Raw genomic sequence first — 22532 nt, forward strand, 5'->3', positions numbered from 1 at the left:
TTAAGCTGCCGGGTTTAAGACTTGAACCACAGTTGACTATGTGGGAGTCCAGCAACATAATCGCTACACCACCTGCTGGTCCCCCTATCCAAGAACTTTTTATTCAAACCTCCATGTTTCTCCATCAGTTTGCTTTGTATGTATCTTTTTTATTTGATTTTGCATCACTTTGCATGTGTGTGTGTGTGTGCCCAAAATCCCAAGAGGAGACTGGAGGAGAAGGGATTGTGACCTGGTCATTCCCTCTGTGGGGTGATTTCTTGCTTTCTATCTCGCTGTCTCTCTAGACAGTACATGCATCTTATAGCAAAAATCTTTCAAAAAAAGAAAAAGTTAAATTATTTTTACCTTTTTAAGAAATGTTTGCTGTCAGGCACCTGCGCTCACTGAAGAGACAGAGAGAGAGAAAGTGAGAAAATACTCCCCAGGGAGGATGGCTACGTCACAGTCCTTTCTCATTCCAATTATTCCCAGAGTACTGGGAGTTACTCTGTCCTCTGTAGCTTTTCTCTGGACATTTTGGGCTATTCCTATTGCCTCCTAAGGTAGCAGTGAATCCTATGACCCTATGTCTGTGTGTATGAGAGAGAGAGAGAGAGAGAAACGGGAATTTTTCACAATCTTACCTTTGTGATCTTCTGCCCCAGTTTCCCTGTTGGCTGGGATTACAGGTGTGAACCACCATGCCTGGCCAGGTACGTTGGTCCAGGATCTGAATCCAGGCCTTCTGTGTGGTCCTACCCCTACAGCCTGTGCAATTGTGCCTGGGCCTGAAGACCTTTTTTTAAGAGGTTTTTGCCTTAGGGCATGTGTGTTCATTGGAGAGCGTGAGACAGAGACAGACAGTGAGAAAGAAAGTGAGAAATCACTCCTTGGGGAGATGACCACACCACAATCCCTTCTTCTCTATTTCCTCCCAGGATCTTGGGCATGCACGCACATGCGCCCAATGTGATTTTCAAGCCACCGAGTCCAGTACTTGAACCACGGTCAGCCATGCGGGAGTCCAGTGACGTAACTGCTATGGTACCTGCTGGCGCTGCTGAAGAAAGTTTTGACCTTTAGATAAGATCCTTTTTCACTTGCTTGTGTATAGTTATTATGTTAGAGATGACCCCAGTCTTTTCATCTTTGTTTTGTCTCTTCAGTTATGGTCAGGATAGATGTTTTCTCTGTGGTGATTTCATGGTCTCTCTACTTTCCCTTCAAAGAGGTTATTCCCATCTCAAAGAGGTTTTTAGCTTTTTGCCATAGGGTGCATGCACTCACTGCAAAGAGAGAGAGGGGGAAGGTGAGAAATCACTGCCCCCCACAGGGGGCGTGGCCATACTGCATCCCTTCTCCTCCATTCTGCTCTTGAGATTCTGGATATGCATGCACATGTGCCTGGCATGATTTTCAAGCTGCCGGATTCCAAATTTGAACTGTGGTTGGCCATGTAGAAATTTAGTGCCTTAACCACCATGCCACCTGTGGCCCCTTCCCCTCAAATTGTTTTCTTTCTTTCTTTTTAAATTTTTCCATAGGAAATGTCCATTTTCCAGGGAGAGACAGAAAGAGGCAAAGAGAAAGGGAAAGTAAGAAATCACACCCCAGGAGGATAGTCACTCACAATCTCTTCTCTTTCATTCTCCTCTTGGAATTTTGGGAACAAATGCACACGTACCCATTGTGTTTTCCAGGTCCGGTACTCAAACCATAAGAGTCAGCCATGTGGGATCCAATACCTTAACCATCATGTCATCTGCTGGTCCCTCCCATCAAATTTTTAAGATTGCTTTTAGGCAGGAATTAAGTAGAGATTAGAATGGAAGTTCTATTTTTCTCTTAAGTAGAAAGAAGGTTGAGCGGCCAAATAGGGCCAAGATCTAGAACTTTATTTCTAGTTGGGAAGTTTATGGAGAACTACTTATGGGTCATTCCCACAGTGTGAATTACAAACTGTGGAGGAAGTTCTTTTTTTTTTGGAGAGGTTTTTGCTATAGGGCGCATGCGCTCGTCAGACAGACAGAGACATAGAGACAGAAAGCGAGAAATCACCCCCCAGGGGGGATGGTCACACCGCAATCCCTTCTCCTCCATTCTCCTCTCGGGATCTTGGGCACGCACATACACGCACCCAGCGTGAGTTTTAAGCCACCGGGTCCGGGACGCGAACCGCGGTCGACTACGTGGGAGTCCAGCGACATAGCCGTTACGCTAACTGCTGGTTCCCTGTAAAGGAAGTTCTTAGACATGAGTAATGAGAACCACAATTTTCCTGTTTGATGTTTAGGTCCCACGAATCATCCTGTGGCTAATGGTGGAGTTGGCTATCATTGGCTCAGATATGCAAGAAGTCATTGGCTCAGCCATTGCCATCAATCTCCTGTCTGTAGGAAGGTGAGAGGATTTTTCTTCTAGAGAGTAATCAATGTTGATATCTAATGCTAGATTTCAAAGCAAAAGTAAAACAAAAACCAAACTGATTTTCAATTTTAAGATTCAACTCAAGTATTACTTCTTCTGTGGAATCTTTTTAGAACCACTTCCCTCCCCACCACCAGATGTAGGCTCTTCATCTTCCATTCCCAGAGTGGGTTATGGATATCTCTATTATATACACACTATGTGGCATTTTGTATTATAGTTATTTCTTTGTATGTCTGGGTTATCGAGTGAACTCTTTTAGGTTGAAACCCATACTTTTCAGCTTTGTATCCTAAATGTTTGACATAGTAGACTCTCAATCAAATCTTGAATGAATGTCACTAACTTGGTGCTGTGAACCTATACTAACCAGGGCCTGGCTTCTTGCCATGGCCTCCCCTCCCAGGTCCTTGTTTCTCTATATATTCTGTATGTGAATAGTGTTGTGTTGCAAGGCAGTGTTTGTTCAATGTTTCCTTTCTTTCCTTTAATCTCCATTTCTTATCTCTGACCTAGGGTTCCTCTGTGGGGTGGAGTTCTCATCACCATTGCAGATACCTTTGTATTTCTCTTTTTGGACAAATATGGTAAGGAGAGTAGGAATGGAGGGTCAATCAAAGGAGCTGTTCTTTCCGTCATGTGGCCGATAGGATGTCAACCCTGCATGAGCTCACTGCTGTGTTCAGGTTTGAGGAAGCTAGAAGCATTTTTTGGCTTTCTCATCACTATTATGGCTCTCACATTTGGATATGAGGCAAGTGTCACAGGCTATTAGTTTTTAGTTTTTTGGTTTCTCTTTTATTTAATCTTTTATGAGGGATCTTCACAAAGATGAAGTTCATGAAAAATTGCAAGGATTTCAAGATGTTTTGCACCAACATAAACTTGTACCTTGATTCTGTTTTTTCCATGAACTCTGACGTCCCCTTGCAGTGTAAAAGGAAAAGTATGTTTGAAAAGTGTTTCTGAGTGAGCCTCTATTCTAGTGGTTCATGCAGGTGATTTTTAGATGGATGTAAGTGAACAGAAAGAAGCATGATAAGTGCAGATAATCAGGAATCGATTCTTTGTTCTTGGGTTTGTCTCACATGAGTTATTGTTAAGCTAGCAATAGTAAGATTCTTAGCTGCCATTTTCTTTATAATACTAGTTACATCCTATACCCATCTGTTTAGTATATCTAAAATATGATATAAAATATGTGGTACTCCAAACCTGAATTCTGTGATCCCTGGTAATAAGCCCTGTGTGTTGCCTAGTTTTGTGATGATTCTATAATCTTCACCGTCCTGGGTGTTTGTTGAAGAAGAGAAGGGGGATATAAGGACTTAAAAATTCAGAGTGTGGTACTCATTCTCATGTTCTAATAAACTAATAGTTGATGTTCTATGTAGTATGTTACAGTGAAACCAAGCCAGAGCCAGGTACTCAGGGGCATGTTTGTGCCATCCTGTTCAGGCTGTCGCACCCCACAGATTGAGCAGGCTGTGGGCATCGTGGGAGCAGTCATCATGCCACACAATATGTACCTGCATTCTGCCTTAGTCAAGGTGAGCAAGGACCTTATCTCGGTGACATGTATAAACTGCACATGCGTGGGTTCTTCTTTTTATCATCAAACTGGCCCGAGATTACTGACCCCACAGAAAAGCTGGGACTAACATCCTTCATAAAAGGCCTGAAAGTAGGCTGGCCCTAGTAGTTGAAGGGAGCTGGATCCCATATGAGTGACCACAGTTTGAATCCCAGCCATGCTGGCTTGAAAAACATGCCAGGCTCTTATATGTGTATTCCAAATCCCTTCAGGATGGAGAGATGGAGAAGGGATTGTGACTGTGTCTCATTGGGGATTGATTTTTTTCTTCCCTCCGTCTCTCTAGCGAGTGCTTGTGCTCTCTGGGTTAAAAAATAAAATAGAATTTGTTTTTGAATTGTTTTACTGAACTTTATTTATTTTATTTTTTAATTTGACCAGAGAGGAACAGAGTGAGACAGAGAGAGAAAGTGAGAAGGCAAGCCGCCAGGTCCATGACTCGAACCGTACTCGGCCATGAAAGGTGTGTATTATGAAAAACTGCAAGGATTTCAAGATGTTTTGCACCAACATAAACTTGTACCTTGATTCTGTAGGAGTCCAGTGCCCTTAACCACCACACCACCTGCCAGCCCCACCAGTCAGTCTTACACAGTAATTTGTTGGAGATTGCAGAGACCCTTACAGTGAGGGTTATATACCTCTTAGAAAATCAGATTGTTTTTGTAAATCAGTGGTCTGACCTACTGCAGTAACTGAGGGTTTACTTACTGTGTCATTTAGTCACTGTTTCTTACTTAGGGAATGTGCAATGTTGTCAAAGGGCATAAAACTTTTTTTGAGTGAGAACAATATTAAATTCTATTAACATGTAAGCTCGTTCTCTATGTACATATATATGTGTGTGTATATATATATATATATTTTTTTTCCTTTAAGAAGCACGCTCTTGTCAGAGAGAGACAGGGAGGGGGACTTCCTCTATGTTTTCAGCACTCACACATCTGCACCTGGCAGGTTTTTCAAGCAGCCAGGTCTAACATGCAAACCATACAGTTGGCCATGTGGGATCCAGCGTCTTTTTTTTTGGAGAGATTTTCGCTATAGGGCACGTGCATTCGCCAGACAGACAGAGAGAGACAGAGAGACAGAAAGCGAGAAATCACCCCCCAGGGGGGATGGTCACGCCGCAGTCCCTTCTCCTCCATTCTCCTCTCGGGATCTTGGGCACGCACACGCATGCGCCCGGCGTGAGTTTTAAGCCACCGGGTCTGGGACGCAAACCGTGGTCGACTACGTGGGAGTCCAGCGACATAGCCATTACGCCAACTGCTGGTTCCCTGGAATCCAGCTTCTTTAACCACCATGCCACCGGCTGGCTCAAGACTTTCAAGAATTCTTTCAAGGACAAACTTTTTAGAAAGTCCTAAACATACAATTTTGGTTACTGAACTCTCCTGATCCTATTATGCCAACTGCTGGTCCCATCTCCAATGTCAATTAATATTTAATTCTTAAGGAAGGGTTTGTTACTCCCCTGCATTTTTAAAAAAAGAATTATTTATTATTAGTATTAGTTTTGTATTCTGCATTAAAAACAGTCATGAAGGCTTAACATTAAGTAGTACATTTGTTACATTCATTTAAGAGTCTCTCTTGTATGAATCGAATCCCATGATGTTGCAAGTTTCGATTCTTGGGTAAGATCATCAGTGCACATATTATCTGTATAATCTTATTAAATATACATGTTTCGATGCCTGGTGACTTCCAAGACTTAGAAAAGGCCTCTGCCATCTATAATTATACATTCGCCTGGTCTCTCTGATGTCTTTCTTTTTTTGGAGAGGTTTTTGCTATAGGGTGCGTGCGCTCTCCACAAAGACAGAGAGAGAGACAGACAGAAAGCGAGAAATCATCCCCCCGGGGGGTTGGCCATGCCACAGTTCCTTCTCCATTCTCCTCTCAGGATCTTGGGCACGCACACACATGTGTCCAGTGTGAGTTTAAGCCACCAGGTCCAGGACTCGAACCGCGGTCAACTACATGGGAGTCCAGCGACATAGCTATCACGCCAACTGCTAGTCCCATCTCTGATGTCAATTAATATTTAATTCTTAAGGAAGGGTTTGTCACTCCCCTGCATTTTAAAAAAATAATAATTATTTATTATTAGTATTAGTTTTAAATTTGCTATTAGGCCATGTGTGCTCACCAGAGATAGAGAAAGAAAGTAAGACACCAGTTCCGGTACACGGTCAGCCATGTGGGAGTCCAATGGCTCAACCACCCTGCTACCTGCTGGCTGATATCCTTGCATTTTTTTTTTTCAGCAAGAGATTTTTGCTATATGGCGAATGCGCTTGCCGGAGAGACAGAGAGATAGAAAGTGAGAAATCACCACCCGGGGGGGTAGCCATGCCACAATCCCTTCTCCTCCATTGTGTTTTCAGGATTTTGGGCACACATGCATGCACATGTATCCAGCGTGAGTTTTAAGCCACTGGGTCTGAGGTTCAAACCATGGTCACCTATGTGGGAGTACAGTGATGTAACCATTATGCCATCTGTTGGTCCCCATCCTTGCATTTTTAAGGTCTATCAGATATGAATTCTTTCAAATAGGAGGTGTAATTTTGACAGGAAAACTTTTCACATTCATTACATTTATTTGTTTTTTCTCCTATGGATTACCCAATGTCTGGAGAGCTGTGAAAGCATACTAAAATATTTGCCACATTTATTACATGTGGAAGGTTTCTCACCAGTACAAATTGTCTGATGTCTTGTGAGGACTGAATGCACACTAAGCGATCTGGCAAAAATATGGAATGCTTCATGGATTTGCATGTCATTCTTGCACAGAGGCCATGCTAATATTCTCTGTATTGTTCCAATTTTTAGTATATATGCTGCCGAAGCAAGCATGCATAAAACTCTTAATTACTTAATGAACTAGAGTGTAGGTGAATGTTGGATTTCTCACATTTCATCTAGTCAGTTGTTGGTCTTTTAAATCTTTGAGGTGACTCCACATTCCTGAAATGTAATAAGGAAATTTGTTCTAGCTGGTCACAAAGTGACTGCCCTTGTTTCTTTAGTCTAGACAGGTGAACCGCGCCAATAAACAGGAAGTTCGAGAAGCCAATAAATACTTTTTCATTGAATCCTGCATTGCTCTCTTTGTTTCCTTCATCATCAACGTCTTTGTGGTCTCGGTCTTTGCTGAAGCATTTTTTGGGAAAACCAACGATCAAGTGGTGAGTAAGTCAGGTTGATGAGTGGTAATGATGGTGAGAGAAAAGTGAAGACTGGAAAGGGGTGGGAAAATACAGCAGTGACTTGGAATCCAGGGCAAATGGATCTCTAACCTCAATGCTGTCTCCTCAAAATCACTGTGTACTGGTCAGAGTCTAGGGGCTGACCATGCCTGGGCTTTCCTGCTTTTGACTGGGAAAGGAGCTTGCCTCAGCTCAAGATTGCTTCATGCTGTTGGGTTAGTAGCTTCACATTCACGTGGCTCATTGTTAACCTCTTGTTTCTTGCCTACAAACTTCTGCCTGCCTGCTTTCCAGTCCTGCCAATGGTCAGATATGTGGGAGTCCAGCACCCCAACCACTATGCCAGCCCCAACAGTAGCTGTTACTGGAGACTTTGTTTAGTCATTTTGAATTCTGCATCCTCTTGATTCCTAATTACCTGTTTAGTTTTCTTATTTATTTAGATTTTTGCCATAAAGCACGTACACTTACTAGAGGGAGACAGACACAGGGAGAGGGAAAGTTAGAAATCACCCCCGGGGACGGGAGGTGGACATGCTGCAATCCCTTCTCCATTCTCCTCTCAGGATTTTGGGCATGCACGCTTGTTCGCCCAGCATTTTCTCGGGCCACAGGTCCAGGATTCGAACCATGAAGTTGACCATGTAGAATGCAATGCCCCAACTACCACGCCACCTGCTGGCCCATCTCTGTAGTTTTTCTTTACCTTTGATAACCTCTGACTCCTGACTTTGACTAAGGACACCCTGTTCTGGATGTCCTTTCATGTTTGAAGCCTTTATTTTAAGATTATGGAAGAAGATCACAAGACATCTTGCTGCTGATCTCTGCCCACATCACTACCTGTATCCAGTGTTTTCTCTTCAGCCTACGTCTCATAAATGGCTATGTGTGATCTGTAGGACAGAACTTTTCTCTAGTCCTTGCTTCTAAAATAAATATTGCTTTTAAACTCCTTTGGATCCTAGGTTGAAGTCTGTAGAAACAGTAGCAGTCCCCATGCTGGCCTCTTTCCTAATGATAACTCTACCCTGGCTGTGGACATCTACAAGGGGGTAAGCATGTTCAGATTTGTGGCCTTTGTTCCCAAGTCAATATTCTTAGCATATTATCTGATCACGTGCATGCATGTGAGAGAAAGAGGTGGGGGGTAGTATTAGCACCTTTCATAGGGTCTGGTTGGGCTTTGATCTCCATCCCTGAGTCCTGTAGTTAATATTGGATCTTGGGCATTCACATGCATGCTAGATGTGTTTCAGGCTGACCAGGCCAAGGATTAGAACTGTGGTCATGTTGTGGGATTCAGCTTCTTCTTCTTTTTTTAAGAGGTTTTTGCTATAGGGCGCGTGCACTCGTCAGACAGACAAGAGAGAGACTGAGAGACAGAAAGCGAGAAATCACCCTCCAGGGGGGATGGCCACGCTGCCATTCCTTCTCCATTCTCCTCTCGGGATCTTGGGCACGCACGCACACGCGCCTGGCGTGAGTTGTAAGCCACTGGGTCCGGGGTGAACCACGGTCGACTACGTGGGAGTCCAGCGACATAGCCATTACACTAACTGCTGGTCCCGGGATTCAGCTTCTTTTGAGTAGTACCTTACCCCTGTGTCATGGAGCTGGCCCAATAAAGTGTTCTTTACTGGGGTTTCTCAGTCCCTTCATGCGGGTTACATTGTGATCCTCCAAGAATGAAATATACAGGGTGCAACATTTCCCAAGTTTATTGGTACTTTCCCTGCACTCCTGTTACCATTTTCTAGGATAGTACATTAAGAAATATAATTTGGGAAATGTAATATAGATGCCTTTTGTGTATGTGTTTGTATATACATGTAGATGTATATATTTTAAAAATTATTTTATTGAACTTTATTCATTTAATTTGTTTGTTTATTTATTTATTTATTTTAATTTGACCAGAGAAGGACAGAATGAGAGAGAGGGAAAGTGAGAAAGCAACCCGCCAGGTCTAGGACTCACACCACAGTTGGCTATGTGGAAGTCCAGTGCCCCCAACCACCATACCACCTGCTGGCCCCAATAGATAGATAGATGATAGATGATAGATAGATAGATAGATAGATAGATAGATAGATATACACACACATGGAGATTGGAGATACAAAGACTTTAGCAGCTTGGACAAAAGAAAGGACTAGACAGAGGGATGAAGGATTAGCCAGTGACGTTTAGATTAAAAACTTCTAGAATGAAGTCAGGCCCTAAGCCTGGCTTCTGGGATATTGCCTAGCACAGCTCTTGGTATGTGTGGTACATAGAACAGAAGAGGGAGAAATGTCACAGAGGAATGCTGTTTTGGGTATTGTCTAAGCAGGTCGTTGTCACAGACGTATCTTTCTCCCTTGCCTCTCTCAGGGTGTTGTACTGGGATGTTACTTTGGGCCTGCTGCACTCTACATCTGGGCAGTGGGGATCCTGGCTGCAGGACAGAGCTCTACCATGACAGGAACCTATTCTGGCCAGTTTGTCATGGAGGTATGTGCCAATACAGAATAGAGGGAGGATACTTAAAGTTCTTGTCCCCCCCTTTTTTTTCTTTAGTTTTCAGAGGGTATACATGCTTGTCAGAAAGAAAGAGAGAGAGAAAGTACCTCCCGCTGGGCGTGGTCACACCACCGTCCTCCTTACTTCATTCCTCTCTCCTGTCAGGATTTTGGGCACCCACACATCCACATAAATCCAGTATAATCCTCAAGCCACCAGGGCTTGAATTCAAACCCTGGACAGTCATATAGGATCCAGGTTTTCATGCACAGCCCAAATTAGGTTTAACGAGCCAAGTTAGACATGATGAGGAGAAAGAGAAGGGAAATTACCATCAAATAAGCCTCTAGAAACAACAACCTCCTAGAAATGCAGTGAACTGTTTCACTAGAGCCCCTAGAAATTTAACAAGTCATGCGTGGTCCTCAACTGCTGCACCATGGGGCTAGCACTTTTTGTTGCTTTTTAATTCCATGCTTCTGAGGTCTCTAATGAACCTCCCCCAACCTTTTTTATTCCGTGTTGCTAATAATCCTCCTGTTCTTGTATTTTCTTCCAGGGATTCCTGAACCTAAAATGGTCACGCTTTGCCCGAGTGATTCTGACCCGCTCTATTGCCATTATCCCTACTCTGTTGGTTGCTGTTTTCCAAGATGTAGAGCATCTAACAGGGATGAATGATTTCCTGAATGTCTTGCAGAGCTTACAGGTAAGAAGGTAGCTGGAAAAACTCACATTGCATTTAGTTAGGCAGCATATGTATTCCCCTTGGACGCCAAGCCTAGTGGTGGGGGGTATTGGAAAAAAGAAAAAGGCACAGTCTAGGTCTGCAGTAAATGTATGTAAAGTCTCTCTCATCTAAAAGCATTTTAGAAATGGTTTGCTTTTTTTTTTTTTTAATAATTATTTATTTTATTTTATTTATTCATTCATACATTTTTTAATTTTACCAGAGAGAGACAGAGGTTGAGAATGAGAGAGAGAGGAAACGAGAAAGCAAGCCACCAGATTCAGGACTCGAACCCTGGTCGACCATGTGGGAGTGTCCAGCGCCTTAACCACCACGCCACCTGCTGGTCCCCTATGGTTTGCTTTTTTAAAAGCCTGTTAAATAGGGAACCAGCAGTTAGCGTAATGGCTATGTCGCTGGACTCCCACATAGTCGACCGCGGTTCGCGTCCTGGACCCAGTGGCTTAAAACTCACGCCGGGCGCATGTGCGTGTGTGCCCAAGATCCCAAGAGGAGAATGGAGGAGAAGTGATTGTGGCGTGACCATCCCCCCTGGGGGGTGATTTCTCACTTTCTGTCTCTATGTCTCTCTGTCTGTCTGGCGAGTGCACGCGCCCTGTAGCGAAAAAACCTCTCCAAAAAAAAAAAGCCTGTTAAATAGAATTATGAGCTCCAGTTACACACAGAACACAAAATTATAGTTCATTAATTCAAACAAACATTAAATGAAAACATACTAGACACTGTGCTTGGTACTATGAAGGTGAAGAAGAAAAGTCACTTACAGTCATAATTGATGCAATTTAATGACAGCTGTACATATTTCAATATAAAGCTTGATCTCTTCGGGATGATAGGCAAGGTTTATGTTTCCCTTTTGCTTACTGTACTGTCAGGTGGTACAAGGATCTCAGTAGCCCCATCTGATCCTACTTCTTTCTTTTGCAGCTTCCATTTGCTCTCATACCCATCCTCACATTTACAAGCTTGCGGCCTGTGATGAGTGACTTTGCAAATGGAATGTGAGTGTACTTTTCTTAGTTCTCCAAAAGAGTTGCTTGTATGTGGAGGAAAAATGTCTTTATTTCTAACAGGCCAGTCAGAAATGAGCCATACAGGGGCACTATATGCTTAGGGAGGTGATTCCTAGCTGCTTGCTCATTGACTTAGAATATGGAAACTGACTGTAGTAAAGGAGAAAGCACATTTTTCATTTCTTAACAAAACAGTTCAGCTTTTAGGTTGATCTTTTTAGTCTTCAACTCTTCAACTTCAGCTACTGCTGTTTGAAGCACCTTAATCCTATGTTAAATGATCTTAATGAGAAAGGCAAAAGCTAATACCTTTTATACCTCTTTTAAAGGTATGGGGTATTTGAAATGACTTGCTACATTTCTAGGGATTCTAGTGAAATGGCTCATTATGTTTCTATGACTTGTGCCTATCTAGGGACTTAAATATTGGGGATTACTTAATGGCAATTTTCCACCCTCTCTCAACGTGATGTCTAACTTTGGCTCATTAAACCTAATCTAGAACATAGAAAGAACAATTTTCAGTTCATTTTGAAGTGACTTTAGCTCTTGTCCTGTTTACACTGTAAAACACAGTTTCCTTTTCTGTGTGTGGTTAGGGTGGACTGTTCTACCATGGCTGTTGATTCTTTTACAGAGGCTGGAGGATTGCAGGTGGGATCTTGGTCCTTATCGTCTGTTCCATCAACATGTACTTCGTAGTGGTTTATGTCCAGGACCTAGGGCACATGGCGTTGTATGTGGTGGCTGCGGTGGTCAGTGTGGCTTATCTGAGCTTTGTGTTCTATTTGGTAAGTCCAGTCTGGAGGGAGCAGGGGCAGAGACAGCAGGGGTGGTAGAGATGGGACTGACTGACTCAGAATTTAGCGGACCCAGAAGGGCACATAGTGATCTCATCTCTAGGTTATTGAGACAATTTACATGAAATTATCAAGTCAACTATTTATGAGATAGTATTTCTAACCTTAAAATTTACTTTGGTTCCTAAGATCTGTCGTTTTTCTGTTTCTGTCACTTCTCTCTGGTTTCAGTTCTTGATAATTCCTAATAAGAGAATGAGGAGTAGTATATTTGAGGAGGTAAAAGAAGGATAGCAGTAAATAGAGTAGAGTGCTATGAGACAGAGTTGGGGAAAGGGTTGTGCTGTGTGATTAGAAGCTTTGGGGTGGGACACATGTGAGTTCACAGCCCGGATCAGCTCTACCATTTACTGGCTGTCCCAGGAAAAGCATATTAATAAATCGTAATATCTCACTTGATTATTCTAGATTTTTAAAGAAGAGAACTGAGACTTGAATTTTTAAAATAATTATTTTGTTTAACGTTATTTATCTATTGTATTCTCATCAGAGAGAGACAGAGTGAGAGAGAGGGAAAGTGAGAAAGCAAGTCACCAGGTCCAGGACTCAAACCACAATCGGCCCTGTAGGAGTCCAGCGCCCTTAACCATCATGCTACCTGCTGGCCCCTCTAGAATTCTTTTTTAACTGCCAGAAGCCATGTAGTCCCTCACCATTTAGAGAGAGGGAAAGAAAGAGAATCAGAAAGTACTCCCCAATGGGGCATGATTACATATACCATAGTCCCTTTTCCATTTCTTCATTCTGGACATGCACACGTAAATGACCAGTGTATATTTCAAGACACCAGGCCTGGATTTTGAATTCTTGTTGGCCATGTGGGATCCAGTTCCCTTAACCACTAGGCTATGGGATTGGTTCCCCAGAGTCATTTTAAAAAATCATGGTGTGGGCTGGCAGGTGACGTGGTGGTTAAGGCAGTTGGACTCCCACATGGCTGACTGTGGTTTGAGTCCCAGACCTGGCAGCTTGCTTTCTCACTCCCCGCTCCCCCCCCACCCCCGGTCTCTCTCTGATCAACTTCAAAAATATTTTTTAAAAAAAGACAATGACTAAAATTAAACGAAAAATAATTCTTTAAAAAAAATGTGATTGTTGGGCCAGCTAATGGTGTGGTTAAGACAGCTGTATTCCATATGACCAACTGCAGTGTTCAAGTCCCAGACCTGGTGGCTTAAAAAATACACTGGATTGGATGTATATGTGTGTGTGTGCCCAAAATCCTGAGAGGAGAATGGAGGAGAAGGAATTGAAGTATGGCTATGCCACCTGGGTGGTAATTTCTCACTTTCTCTCCTTTTTCTCTAGTGAGTACACAAGCTTTAGAGCAAAACTGGGGGAAAAAGTGCTTATAAAACTACAGTTACCTAGAAAAGAAACTGTGGTTTGAGTCCCAGACCTGGCAGCTTGCTTTCTCACTTTTCTTCCCTCTTTCTCTCTGTCTCTTTCTGGTCAACTTCAAAATAATAAAATTATTTATACTCAGATTATAAAAATATTTTTTTAGTCTAGAGTAAATTATATAAAAATGATAATCATTTTAGCAAGGTGGGATAATGGATATTTTCTTCTCCTTTTTTTTTCTTGTTTTCAGAGATTTTTGCCGTAGGGCGCATGTGCTCGCTGGAGAGACAGAATATGAGAAAACACCCACTAGGGGGATGGCATTCCCTTCGTCTCCATTCTTCTCTTGGGATTTTGGGCACACACATACATGTGCCTGGCATGAAGTTTAAGCCACTGTGTCCAGGACTTGAACCACAGTCAACTATGTGGGAGTCCAGCAACAGGCCAATATGCCATCTGCTGGTCCCTTCTCTTTTTCTAAAGCTTCTTTTAGGGCCTTTTTTAAAAGAATTATTTATTTTATTTTATTTTTTATTATTTTTAAAATTTGATCAGAAAGAGAAAGTGAGAAGGCAAGCTGCCAGGTCCAGGACTCGAACCGTGGTCAGCTATGTGGGAGTCCAGTGCCTTAACCACACACCACCGGCTGGCCCCTCTAAAGCTCTTTTTTCTTTTCTTTTTTTGGAGAGGTTTTTGCTATAGGGTGCGTGCAGTCTCCAGAAAGACAGATACAGACAGACAGACAGAAAGTGAGAAATCACCCCCCCCCCAGGGGGGATGGCCATGTCGCAGTTCATTCTCCTCCATTCTCCACTAGGGATCTTGGGCATGCACGCACACACACCTGGCGTGAGTGTAAGCCACCGGGTCCGGTACTCAAACCATGATCAACTACTTGGGAGTCCAACATAGCCATTACATTAACTACTGGTCCCATACCTCTAAAGCTTTTAAAATTTGTTTATATAGATTAAAAATAGCCAAAAACAACAACAAATCCACCTCCCTAATCTAGAGGTTTTCTCTGAAGTCCACAAAGATTTGGGATAGGAATAGGATAATTATGCCATGCCTGTGCAGAGAATAGCTGAAGAAAGAGGTTAGAAACCTGCTTACCTAGTCCCCATGCCAATGTCTGCCATGGGTTAGGTACTTAATTGAGATAATCGCTTTAGTAAATATTGAAATATTATGTCCTGAATTTATATGTCCTTTCTGTTTTCCTTCTCAATGAACTTTGGGCACAAAAAAATAATACTAACCCTAGGGACCAGCAGATGACATAATCATTATGTCGCTGGACACCCACATGGTGGACTGCAAGTTCGAGTCCCAGACCCGGTGGCTTAAAACTCACACCGGTTGCATGTGCATACATTCCCAAGGAGAATGGAGGAGAAGAGATTTCTATATGGCCATTCCCCTGGAGGGGTAATTTCTCACTTTCTGTCTCTGTCTCTCTCTGTCTTTCTGTTGAGTGTACATACCCTGTAGCAAACATCTCTCAAAGACAGGGACCAGCAGTTGGTGTAATGGCTGTGTCCCTGTACTCCCATGTAGTCGACCACTTTTCGAGTCCCGGACTCGGTGGCTTAAACTCATGCCGGGTGCATGTGCATACATGCCTAAGATCCTGGGAGGAGAACTGAGGAGAAGGGATTGCGGCATGGCGATCCCCTCCTTCCCTACCCCCGCCTCTGGTGAACACACATGCCCTATAGCAGACTAAAAGAATCCCCAGACAGAAAGCAGTAGGAACAGAGGGAGCTCAGTATTGAAAAGAGTATGAAAAATGTAGAAAAGGGCAGATTTCCAGGTATTTTGAAGGAGGACAAGAGTCTCTTTGTTGGGAGAACAGCTGTGGAACTATTGGTGGTAGAAGATGGGCAAAGTTCAGGTTCAAGGAAGGGAGCAGGTATGCGTTTGAGTAGTGCTGTCTGAGCAGTCATGGCAGGTAAGGGGGCTTTTCAAAGAGCCTGGTGAATGATGACTGCTGTTTTATCTTTCAGGGTTGGCAATGTTTGATTGCATTGGGCATGTCCTTCCTGGACTGTGGGCACACGGTAAGCATCTCTAAAGTCCTGCTGACCGAAGACACCACTGGTGGCTATGCTAAGTAAACTGGATTAGTCTGTCTTCCACAGGTAGCCACCAGAACTAATGCATTTCTATGGTTTACTGTGTGAGCATAGCCAAAGGTATGTGCTGTTGCACACCACATTTAGGATTCAGCTGTTGGTTGAGAAAGAGTTTATTTCATAGATGTTTGAGAGATGGAATTCTTTTTCTTCTTGACCTCCTAACCTGGGAACTGGACTAGATAGGATCCTTGGAATGCTGACATTTGCTGCTATCATTCCAACACTAAACTATTCAGTAGCTGCTCAAGGGCCACTTGTTTTATTATTTTGAGAGCTAATCCTCTATGCATTATTCTTAATGTTGTAAGTTAAAATGTATTTGAAAATGCAATACATTTTTAATAATACCAACTACAGAATGGGTATGAATTTTATCAAGAGATAATGGACTTTAAAAGGCTGAGAATTTTTTTTATTGTGTGTATCCTTTTAATTATTTTAACTATTAAAAAACTCAACTACAGTGGTTTCATCCATATGAAATATTAAAAAATTAAGAGACATCTACCTCTTTCAGGCTCAGGACCCTTTTACCTTATGTCCACTTAAAATTTCTGTGGAAATTAATAGGGAATCTTAATTTTAATCATAATAATCATGTTAATACAGAGCTTTTCTGATTGGTAGCCTTTATGAAATGACATTCTCCCATTGTGGGTGGGTAGAAAAGACTCAAAAGGGAAAGAAGAGCCATCTGTTTTATTCCTAAAAGCCACCTGTCACCAGAATCATCATGTTTTCTGATGCACCACTCTGCTTCATGGCCGAGATAACTTGCAAGGCAATCTCAGGAGCTAAGGACCTAAACGTTGCAAAGCTCTCTCTTCTCAGCAAGTCAGTAGGTGTCACTGTGGTTGCAAAGTTCTTTCAACAAGATTGAACTGGGCTACCTCTCTCCAACTGTTTCCTGAGGGAAAAACTTTGAGACCAGATGGTGGAGCACTGGAGTCAGAGGAAATGGGTGTCTTCAGCATGAAGCTACTGCTCTTATTCAGCCACTACTGACATTTTTTACATGTGGAGCCTAAGACTGTGTGATTATCTCAAGTCAAGTCACATTTGTCTGCTGGAGATAAATAATCAAAAGCCTTTTATAGCCATTGACTTGGTGAGAACAATAATGGAATGGCTTTGAAGGACTTCTCATTTTGGAGCTTCCTTCTGGAGTCTTGGTTCATTGATGCTCTGTGTTCATCTGAGCCCCCAAAGGTGTAATTAGTGATATTTGGCATGTAGTCTATAGCACTCATTGGATGCGTTGTCATTTCAGTGTTCATAAGCATTAAAGGTAGACCGCTGTGTTTCACTGACCATACATTTTTCTTAGTCCTTCAAGCAACAAAGCACAGAATCACAAATGACAATTTTCCACTGGTTTTCCTCCTGTCTGCCCCTTTCCCTACCACTGTCATTCCCTAAACTGGTCAGAAAGGCACTTTGTGAAGATATTGGCGACTGACATCATAAGCTCTCATCTGGCTGTAGTAGGTAAAGGCCAGATTGACAAAAAAATTCTTTGTGAGATGGTACACTGACATCAAACTTTGCCTTGGATGTGGATGGGTCTGGAAAGTCTCAGACTCACAAACATTTAGGAGCCCAGATAAAAGCTGCTAGTAATCTTTTGAAAGTTTTATTTATGACTTGCAATGATGGAAAATGTTTTCCCAGTAAAATGGCATTTTATAATACTGTGTGTGTAGTATTTTACAGGTTTGAAAATGATCCCATACTGTATTCCATTTGATCCTCACAGAAAGTGTACTTCAGTTACAATAAGCAATGTATAGAAATTTAAGTCTTAAAATGCCAGCATGCACAGTGCATTTTGACTTTACCAAATGTTTAAAGATACATAATTGTACTTTATGTAAATTGGTCTTTGTTCTCTTTAGATGTGACCTGAAATATTTGTGTTGCTATAGTATATTGGAAATTATCAGAGGGATAGGAAAGAGCTTCACTTTGGCTCCTGTGAGGTCTTGCTAGTGGTATTAGGAGTATTTACATCTGAGCTTTCAATGACCATTTAACAGTATGTAAACTTGGTTTGTAATTAAAATTTTTTTTTTCTTTTTTCCAATTTGGTTTCCTGGGTATTTTTTTTAACCTTGAACCCTTGAAAATACTTCATTAATAAGGTGTCAACAACTTTGATTTAAAAAAATAACAAAACATGAGTTACCACCTGAAATGACATACTAAGCCCACACTGTTAGTGATTTTCACCTTAGAAGGGACAGAGAAATAGATTTAGTTTTCAGAAGGCTTGGATTCATTGCACATATCAAGGCACTAATTTCTATTTACCCATTTAGTCAAATAGTTTTGCTGTGGGACCAGCAGATGGCATAATGGCTACATTGCTGGACTCCTACATAGTTGACCGCGGTTTGAGTCCTGGACCCGGTGGCTTAAACTCATGCCAGACTCATGTGTGTGCATGCCCAAGATCCTGAGAGGAGAATGGAAGAGAAGGGATTGCAGCGTGGCCATTCCTCCCAGGGGGTGATTTCTTGCTTTCTGTTTCTCTGTCTTTCTGGCAAGTGCACACGCCCTATAGCAAAAACCTCTTCAAAAAAAAAAAAAAAAAAAAAGGTGGTTTTGCTGTAGCTAGTGGTAACATAATTACCATCTTTAAAACATGAATAAATAAAAAAATTTTAGCTTGTCTTTCTCTACTATAAGCTGCGTATTTTTCTGTCTAGTCTCGTTCTACCATTGATGAAGGCTCTAACATTCTGTATATGCTGCCAGTTAAAATGAGCGAATATTTGAGGAGAAAAACAAAAACTATTAAGCTTAACAAACAAATGAGCATGTTGTCAGGCCTGATATGACGGAGATATTGGCACCACTTATTGAAAACTGAGGTGACACTCAGGCACATAGAACTATTGATGAAGTACTGGCTCTGTCACCACACAGGACAAAAAGTCAGCATTCAGGTTATCCCAAAAGAGTCGCTGGAACTTAATATTCCCTTCCTCTGTTTCAGACTTTCCCTGTTTGTCTCATAGCAACTGAATATACAAAGTAAACTGGGAAGAATTTCATTCTCCATATTATCCTTTCTTATTTAGCAGTTTCTTCTTGCTTTGACTTAATTTCAGAACTAAAAAGGTTGTAAAACAATTTAAAGATGCCAATTTGAGACATTTCCTTTAGGTCTGCCCTCTGGAATGTCTTCTACTCCTTCATTAGTGGGACCAGTGAATCTAAATGTGTCAGCTTCTCTGGGCACCTTAGCTGAAGAGCATAGAAATGTTTAACTCATTACTTATGTACTGGCCCTGTCTGAGCACTCATGTTATCTCATTTAATCCCTATGACAACAGGGTCGGCCTCTATGTAGATGAGACAACTGAAAGGCCAAAAGTAATGTGCCCACATCACATTGCTAATGAATGGGCAATTGGCATTTGAACTTGAGTAGCTCAATGCCAGAGACCGTGTTTTTATTCCTAAGCCATCTTTCTTTAAAATAATTATTTTATTTTAATTAATTAATTAATTTTAATTTGACTAGAAAGAGAGAGAGGATAAAAGTGAGAAAAGTGAGAAAGCAAGCCAGTAGTTCTGGGACTTGAACTGTGGTTGGCCATGTGGGAGTCCAGTGGCCTAAACCACCATGCCATCTGCCACGCCACCCCACCTCCCGCATGCCATCTTGTAGCTGGGTTAAGACACCAATCTTTTAGAGCCAGTCTGTGGCTTGGTGGTTAAGGGCGGCAACGTCCCACATAGCTTGAGTGTGTGGTTTGAGTCCCGGACCCAGTGGCTTGAAAAACACACTGGGCACATGTCCATGCAAGCCCAATATCCCGAGAGGAGAATGGAAGAAATGGCGTGGCCATCCTGAGGGGTGATTTCTCACTTTCTGTCTCTTTGTCTCTGTCTGTCTGTCTGGCGAGCGCACGCAACGCCCTATAGCGAAAAAACCTCTAAAAAAAAAAAAAAAAAAGTGGCCACTTTTTATTATCTTTTTTGAGTGGCAGATTAGATTTTGTTTGGGTTGTGTTCATTTTATTTATTTTAGAGATTTTTTTTTTAGAGAGATTTTTTTTTGGGGGGGGTCACAGTTCGAATCCCAGACCCACTCGACAGCTTAAAACTCATACCGGGTGGGTATGTGTGCCCAAGATCCCGAGAGGAGAATGGAGGAGAAGGGATTGTGGCATGGCCATCCCCTCTTGGGGGGAGGGGGGATTTCTTGTTTTCTATCTCTATCTTTCTGTCTCTCTGGTGAGTGAATGTACCCTATAGCAATAAAAACTCTTTAGGACTGGCAGGTGGCATCATGGTTAAGGTGGCTGACTATGGTTCGAGTCGCAGACCTGGCAGCTTGCTTTCTTGCTTTCCTTCTCTCTGTGTCTCTCTCTAGTCAACTTCAAAAAAAAAAAAATAATGACAATGAATAAAATTGAATAAAATAATTCTTTTAAAAAACTTTTTAAAAAGTAAATTTGAAAATATATAAATAAATAAATTTGAATGCTTTTGGCAGACATAGAGAATGAGCAGGGTCTGCTATGATCCTAACTCAGCAGTAGCTAAGATCTAATGATAAGTTTATTCATTTGCATTACCTGTCTACCCAGAAAATATTGTAACCTATTGCTGGGCCACTTAGCCCTACTTCACAATGTCTCACAACAATGTATGACAGACTTCTTTCCTGAAATAGTTTGATTTGGGGCCAGCAGGTGGCGTGGTGGTTAAGGTGCTCGACTCCCACATGGCTGACTGATTTGAGTCCCAGACCTGGCAACTTGTTTTTTCACTTTCCTTTTTTCTCTCTGTCTCTCTCTGGTGAACACATGTGACCTATAGCAAATTAGAATAATAATAAAAAACAACTTAAAAAAAAGTTTGATCTGTCTACTAGGCCACCTAGTACAGCCTGTGGGCATTATGGGATATCGCAAACCTTGCTTATTAGATAATGAGGAAGCCTACTACCTTTGCTCACTTGGAAAATGGTTTTAATGAATTCTTGTGCCTGACAATTGCTCTTAGTTGCTGAAGCAGAGATGTCAGTCCTTGAGGTAAATAAGCAAGCTGAAGTCTGAAGTCTGTTTCCCTGCCCAAAAGTCAGTGTAATCAGTATTTTTCTAACCCACTAGATGAGGATAGTTTTATCTTAGACACCATTTGGTCTGTGTTATCGTCACACAGTTGTCACGACAAGCCAATGAGGTTATACAGGACAGTTTGTAATGTTGTTAAATATATATTGAAGGCCAATGTGAAATACTCTGTTAGTGTTGCCAGCATTTTCAAATGTAGCATTTATTCCTATTTTACAAATAAGTGTAGAACATGTCTCCAAAAGAACACATGCTATCCTCAAAGTTACAGGAAGTGGTAGAGTTGGGGCTTGAACGAAACTCTAGTGCCTCTTCCTCTGTTCTCGAACAGTCATAGTTCTTACAGATGTGTAGTCTGCATTCTGCACTGGCCTACAGGCTATTGGTGTCAAGGGCCACTACTGTTCCTAAAGCCCTAAGTAGTAACAGTGGGGCTAAAATGAGATACTGATTGTCCCAAGGTATATTCAGGGGAGAGAAAGAATGAAAAGGAATACAGCTTCATGGCTCGCAGTGCATGCCATCTGGATTCAGTTCTCCAAGGGTGGGTCTGGAACTTGTTTTTGTTTGTATGTTTGTTTAATGACAGAGGGCATATAAGAGAAAGCATTTCCCAGTGGGGCCTGATCATGCCATAATTCTTTTTCCATCATGCCTCTATCCTGTCAGGATCCAGGAACATGTGCCTACTGCATGTGTTTTTTCACGCCTCTGGTTTTTTCAACCTTGGTTTGTCATGTAGTTATCTGGCTTCTGTGTAGCACTTAACTGCTGTGCTATGGGTCCTGCCTTGGAAATGTGTTTTAGCAGCAGCTGAGGTGGTTCTGACTCACTTTGGGAAACATTTGGGACCCAGAGGTCTTCTCCCTCTCTCTCAGCACATGCCATTTTATTGACTGTGTTTTTGTTTTTGAATAAAAGGCTTTCCTCTGCTTAGGTGACAGAAGATAATGGGGCAGGATTATAGGGTTCAGGATTTAGACCATTTGATATTTGATTTCTAATACAGTACTAAAACACAAAAGCACTCAGTGCATATCTGCTCTTAGTATCCTGATCTGATGTGCCCATCCTGGGGTGTAATAGGTCACAGAAATAATCAGAGTGCTTATTTTGCTGAGGGCATCTGGCACTAGCTCAGTCCTTAACTATTTCAGCTTCTAACTGTTACTTTACACATCAGAAATCTTATGCTTGTAAGCTGTTTCTTTTCTGAAATAAAAATACTGTGCTACTGAAAATAGGCCTAAATTGACATGCTGTTTAAATACTTAAGTGGTAATTTCAGTGGTTAAATACTTGAAAAATTAGTCTAACCATCTTTCATCTTTTTGTCTTTAGTATCACCTGGGATTGACAGCTCAGCCTGAACTTTACCTTCTGAACACCGTGGATGCTGACTCACTTGTGTCTAGATGATTGACAGCCTGAGAGACTATACAAGAACAATTTTCTTTAAGCCCTTTTGTACCAAGTGTCTCGTTAACCTATCTCTGTTAGTTCAGAGGTGAGTTTTGTTCAAACATTTTGAACAAAAGGCACAAATTTCATCTTGGGAAGGGTGTTAAAGCTGCGTTTTCCCTCTTCCTCTCTCTCTCTTT

At 41.9% G+C, this 22532-nt stretch overlaps 1 protein-coding gene and 1 non-coding gene across 6 annotated transcripts in view; one reads left to right on the forward strand and one right to left on the reverse strand.

Annotated features, from left to right (window-relative positions):
• The window catches only part of SLC11A2 (solute carrier family 11 member 2), a 62738-nt gene extending 40220 nt beyond the window's left edge, over positions 1–22518 (forward strand). For 4 of the 5 annotated variants that reach the window (XM_006168151.3, XM_006168149.2, XM_006168150.3 and 1 more), the window contains exons 6-17: positions 2276–2382; positions 2926–2996; positions 3096–3163; positions 3804–3959; positions 7045–7203; positions 8193–8279; positions 9601–9720; positions 10289–10438; positions 11408–11481; positions 12131–12284; positions 15710–15763; positions 22273–22518. In XM_006168151.3, coding sequence (XP_006168213.1) covers positions 2276–2382; positions 2926–2996; positions 3096–3163; positions 3804–3959; positions 7045–7203; positions 8193–8279; positions 9601–9720; positions 10289–10438; positions 11408–11481; positions 12131–12284; positions 15710–15763; positions 22273–22350 — 1278 coding nt within the window. In that variant the 3' untranslated portion in view covers positions 22351–22518. Of the gene's footprint in view, positions 1–2275; positions 2383–2925; positions 2997–3095; positions 3164–3803; positions 3960–7044; positions 7204–8192; positions 8280–9600; positions 9721–10288; positions 10439–11407; positions 11482–12130; positions 12285–15709; positions 17925–22272 lie in introns of those variants that run through there. The other variant, XM_027768135.1, reaches the window with a different exon arrangement.
• LOC114006098 (U6 spliceosomal RNA) lies at positions 6764–6871 on the reverse strand. Its single transcript, XR_003547860.1, has one exon. It is a non-coding gene; the product is annotated as a U6 spliceosomal RNA (small nuclear RNA).
• Positions 22519–22532: the final 14 nt, after the last annotated feature.

The sequence above is a fragment of the Tupaia chinensis genome, unplaced genomic scaffold (genome assembly GCF_000334495.1).
Source record: "Tupaia chinensis unplaced genomic scaffold, TupChi_1.0 Scaffold145652_1, whole genome shotgun sequence".
NCBI lineage: Eukaryota > Metazoa > Chordata > Mammalia > Scandentia > Tupaiidae > Tupaia > Tupaia belangeri.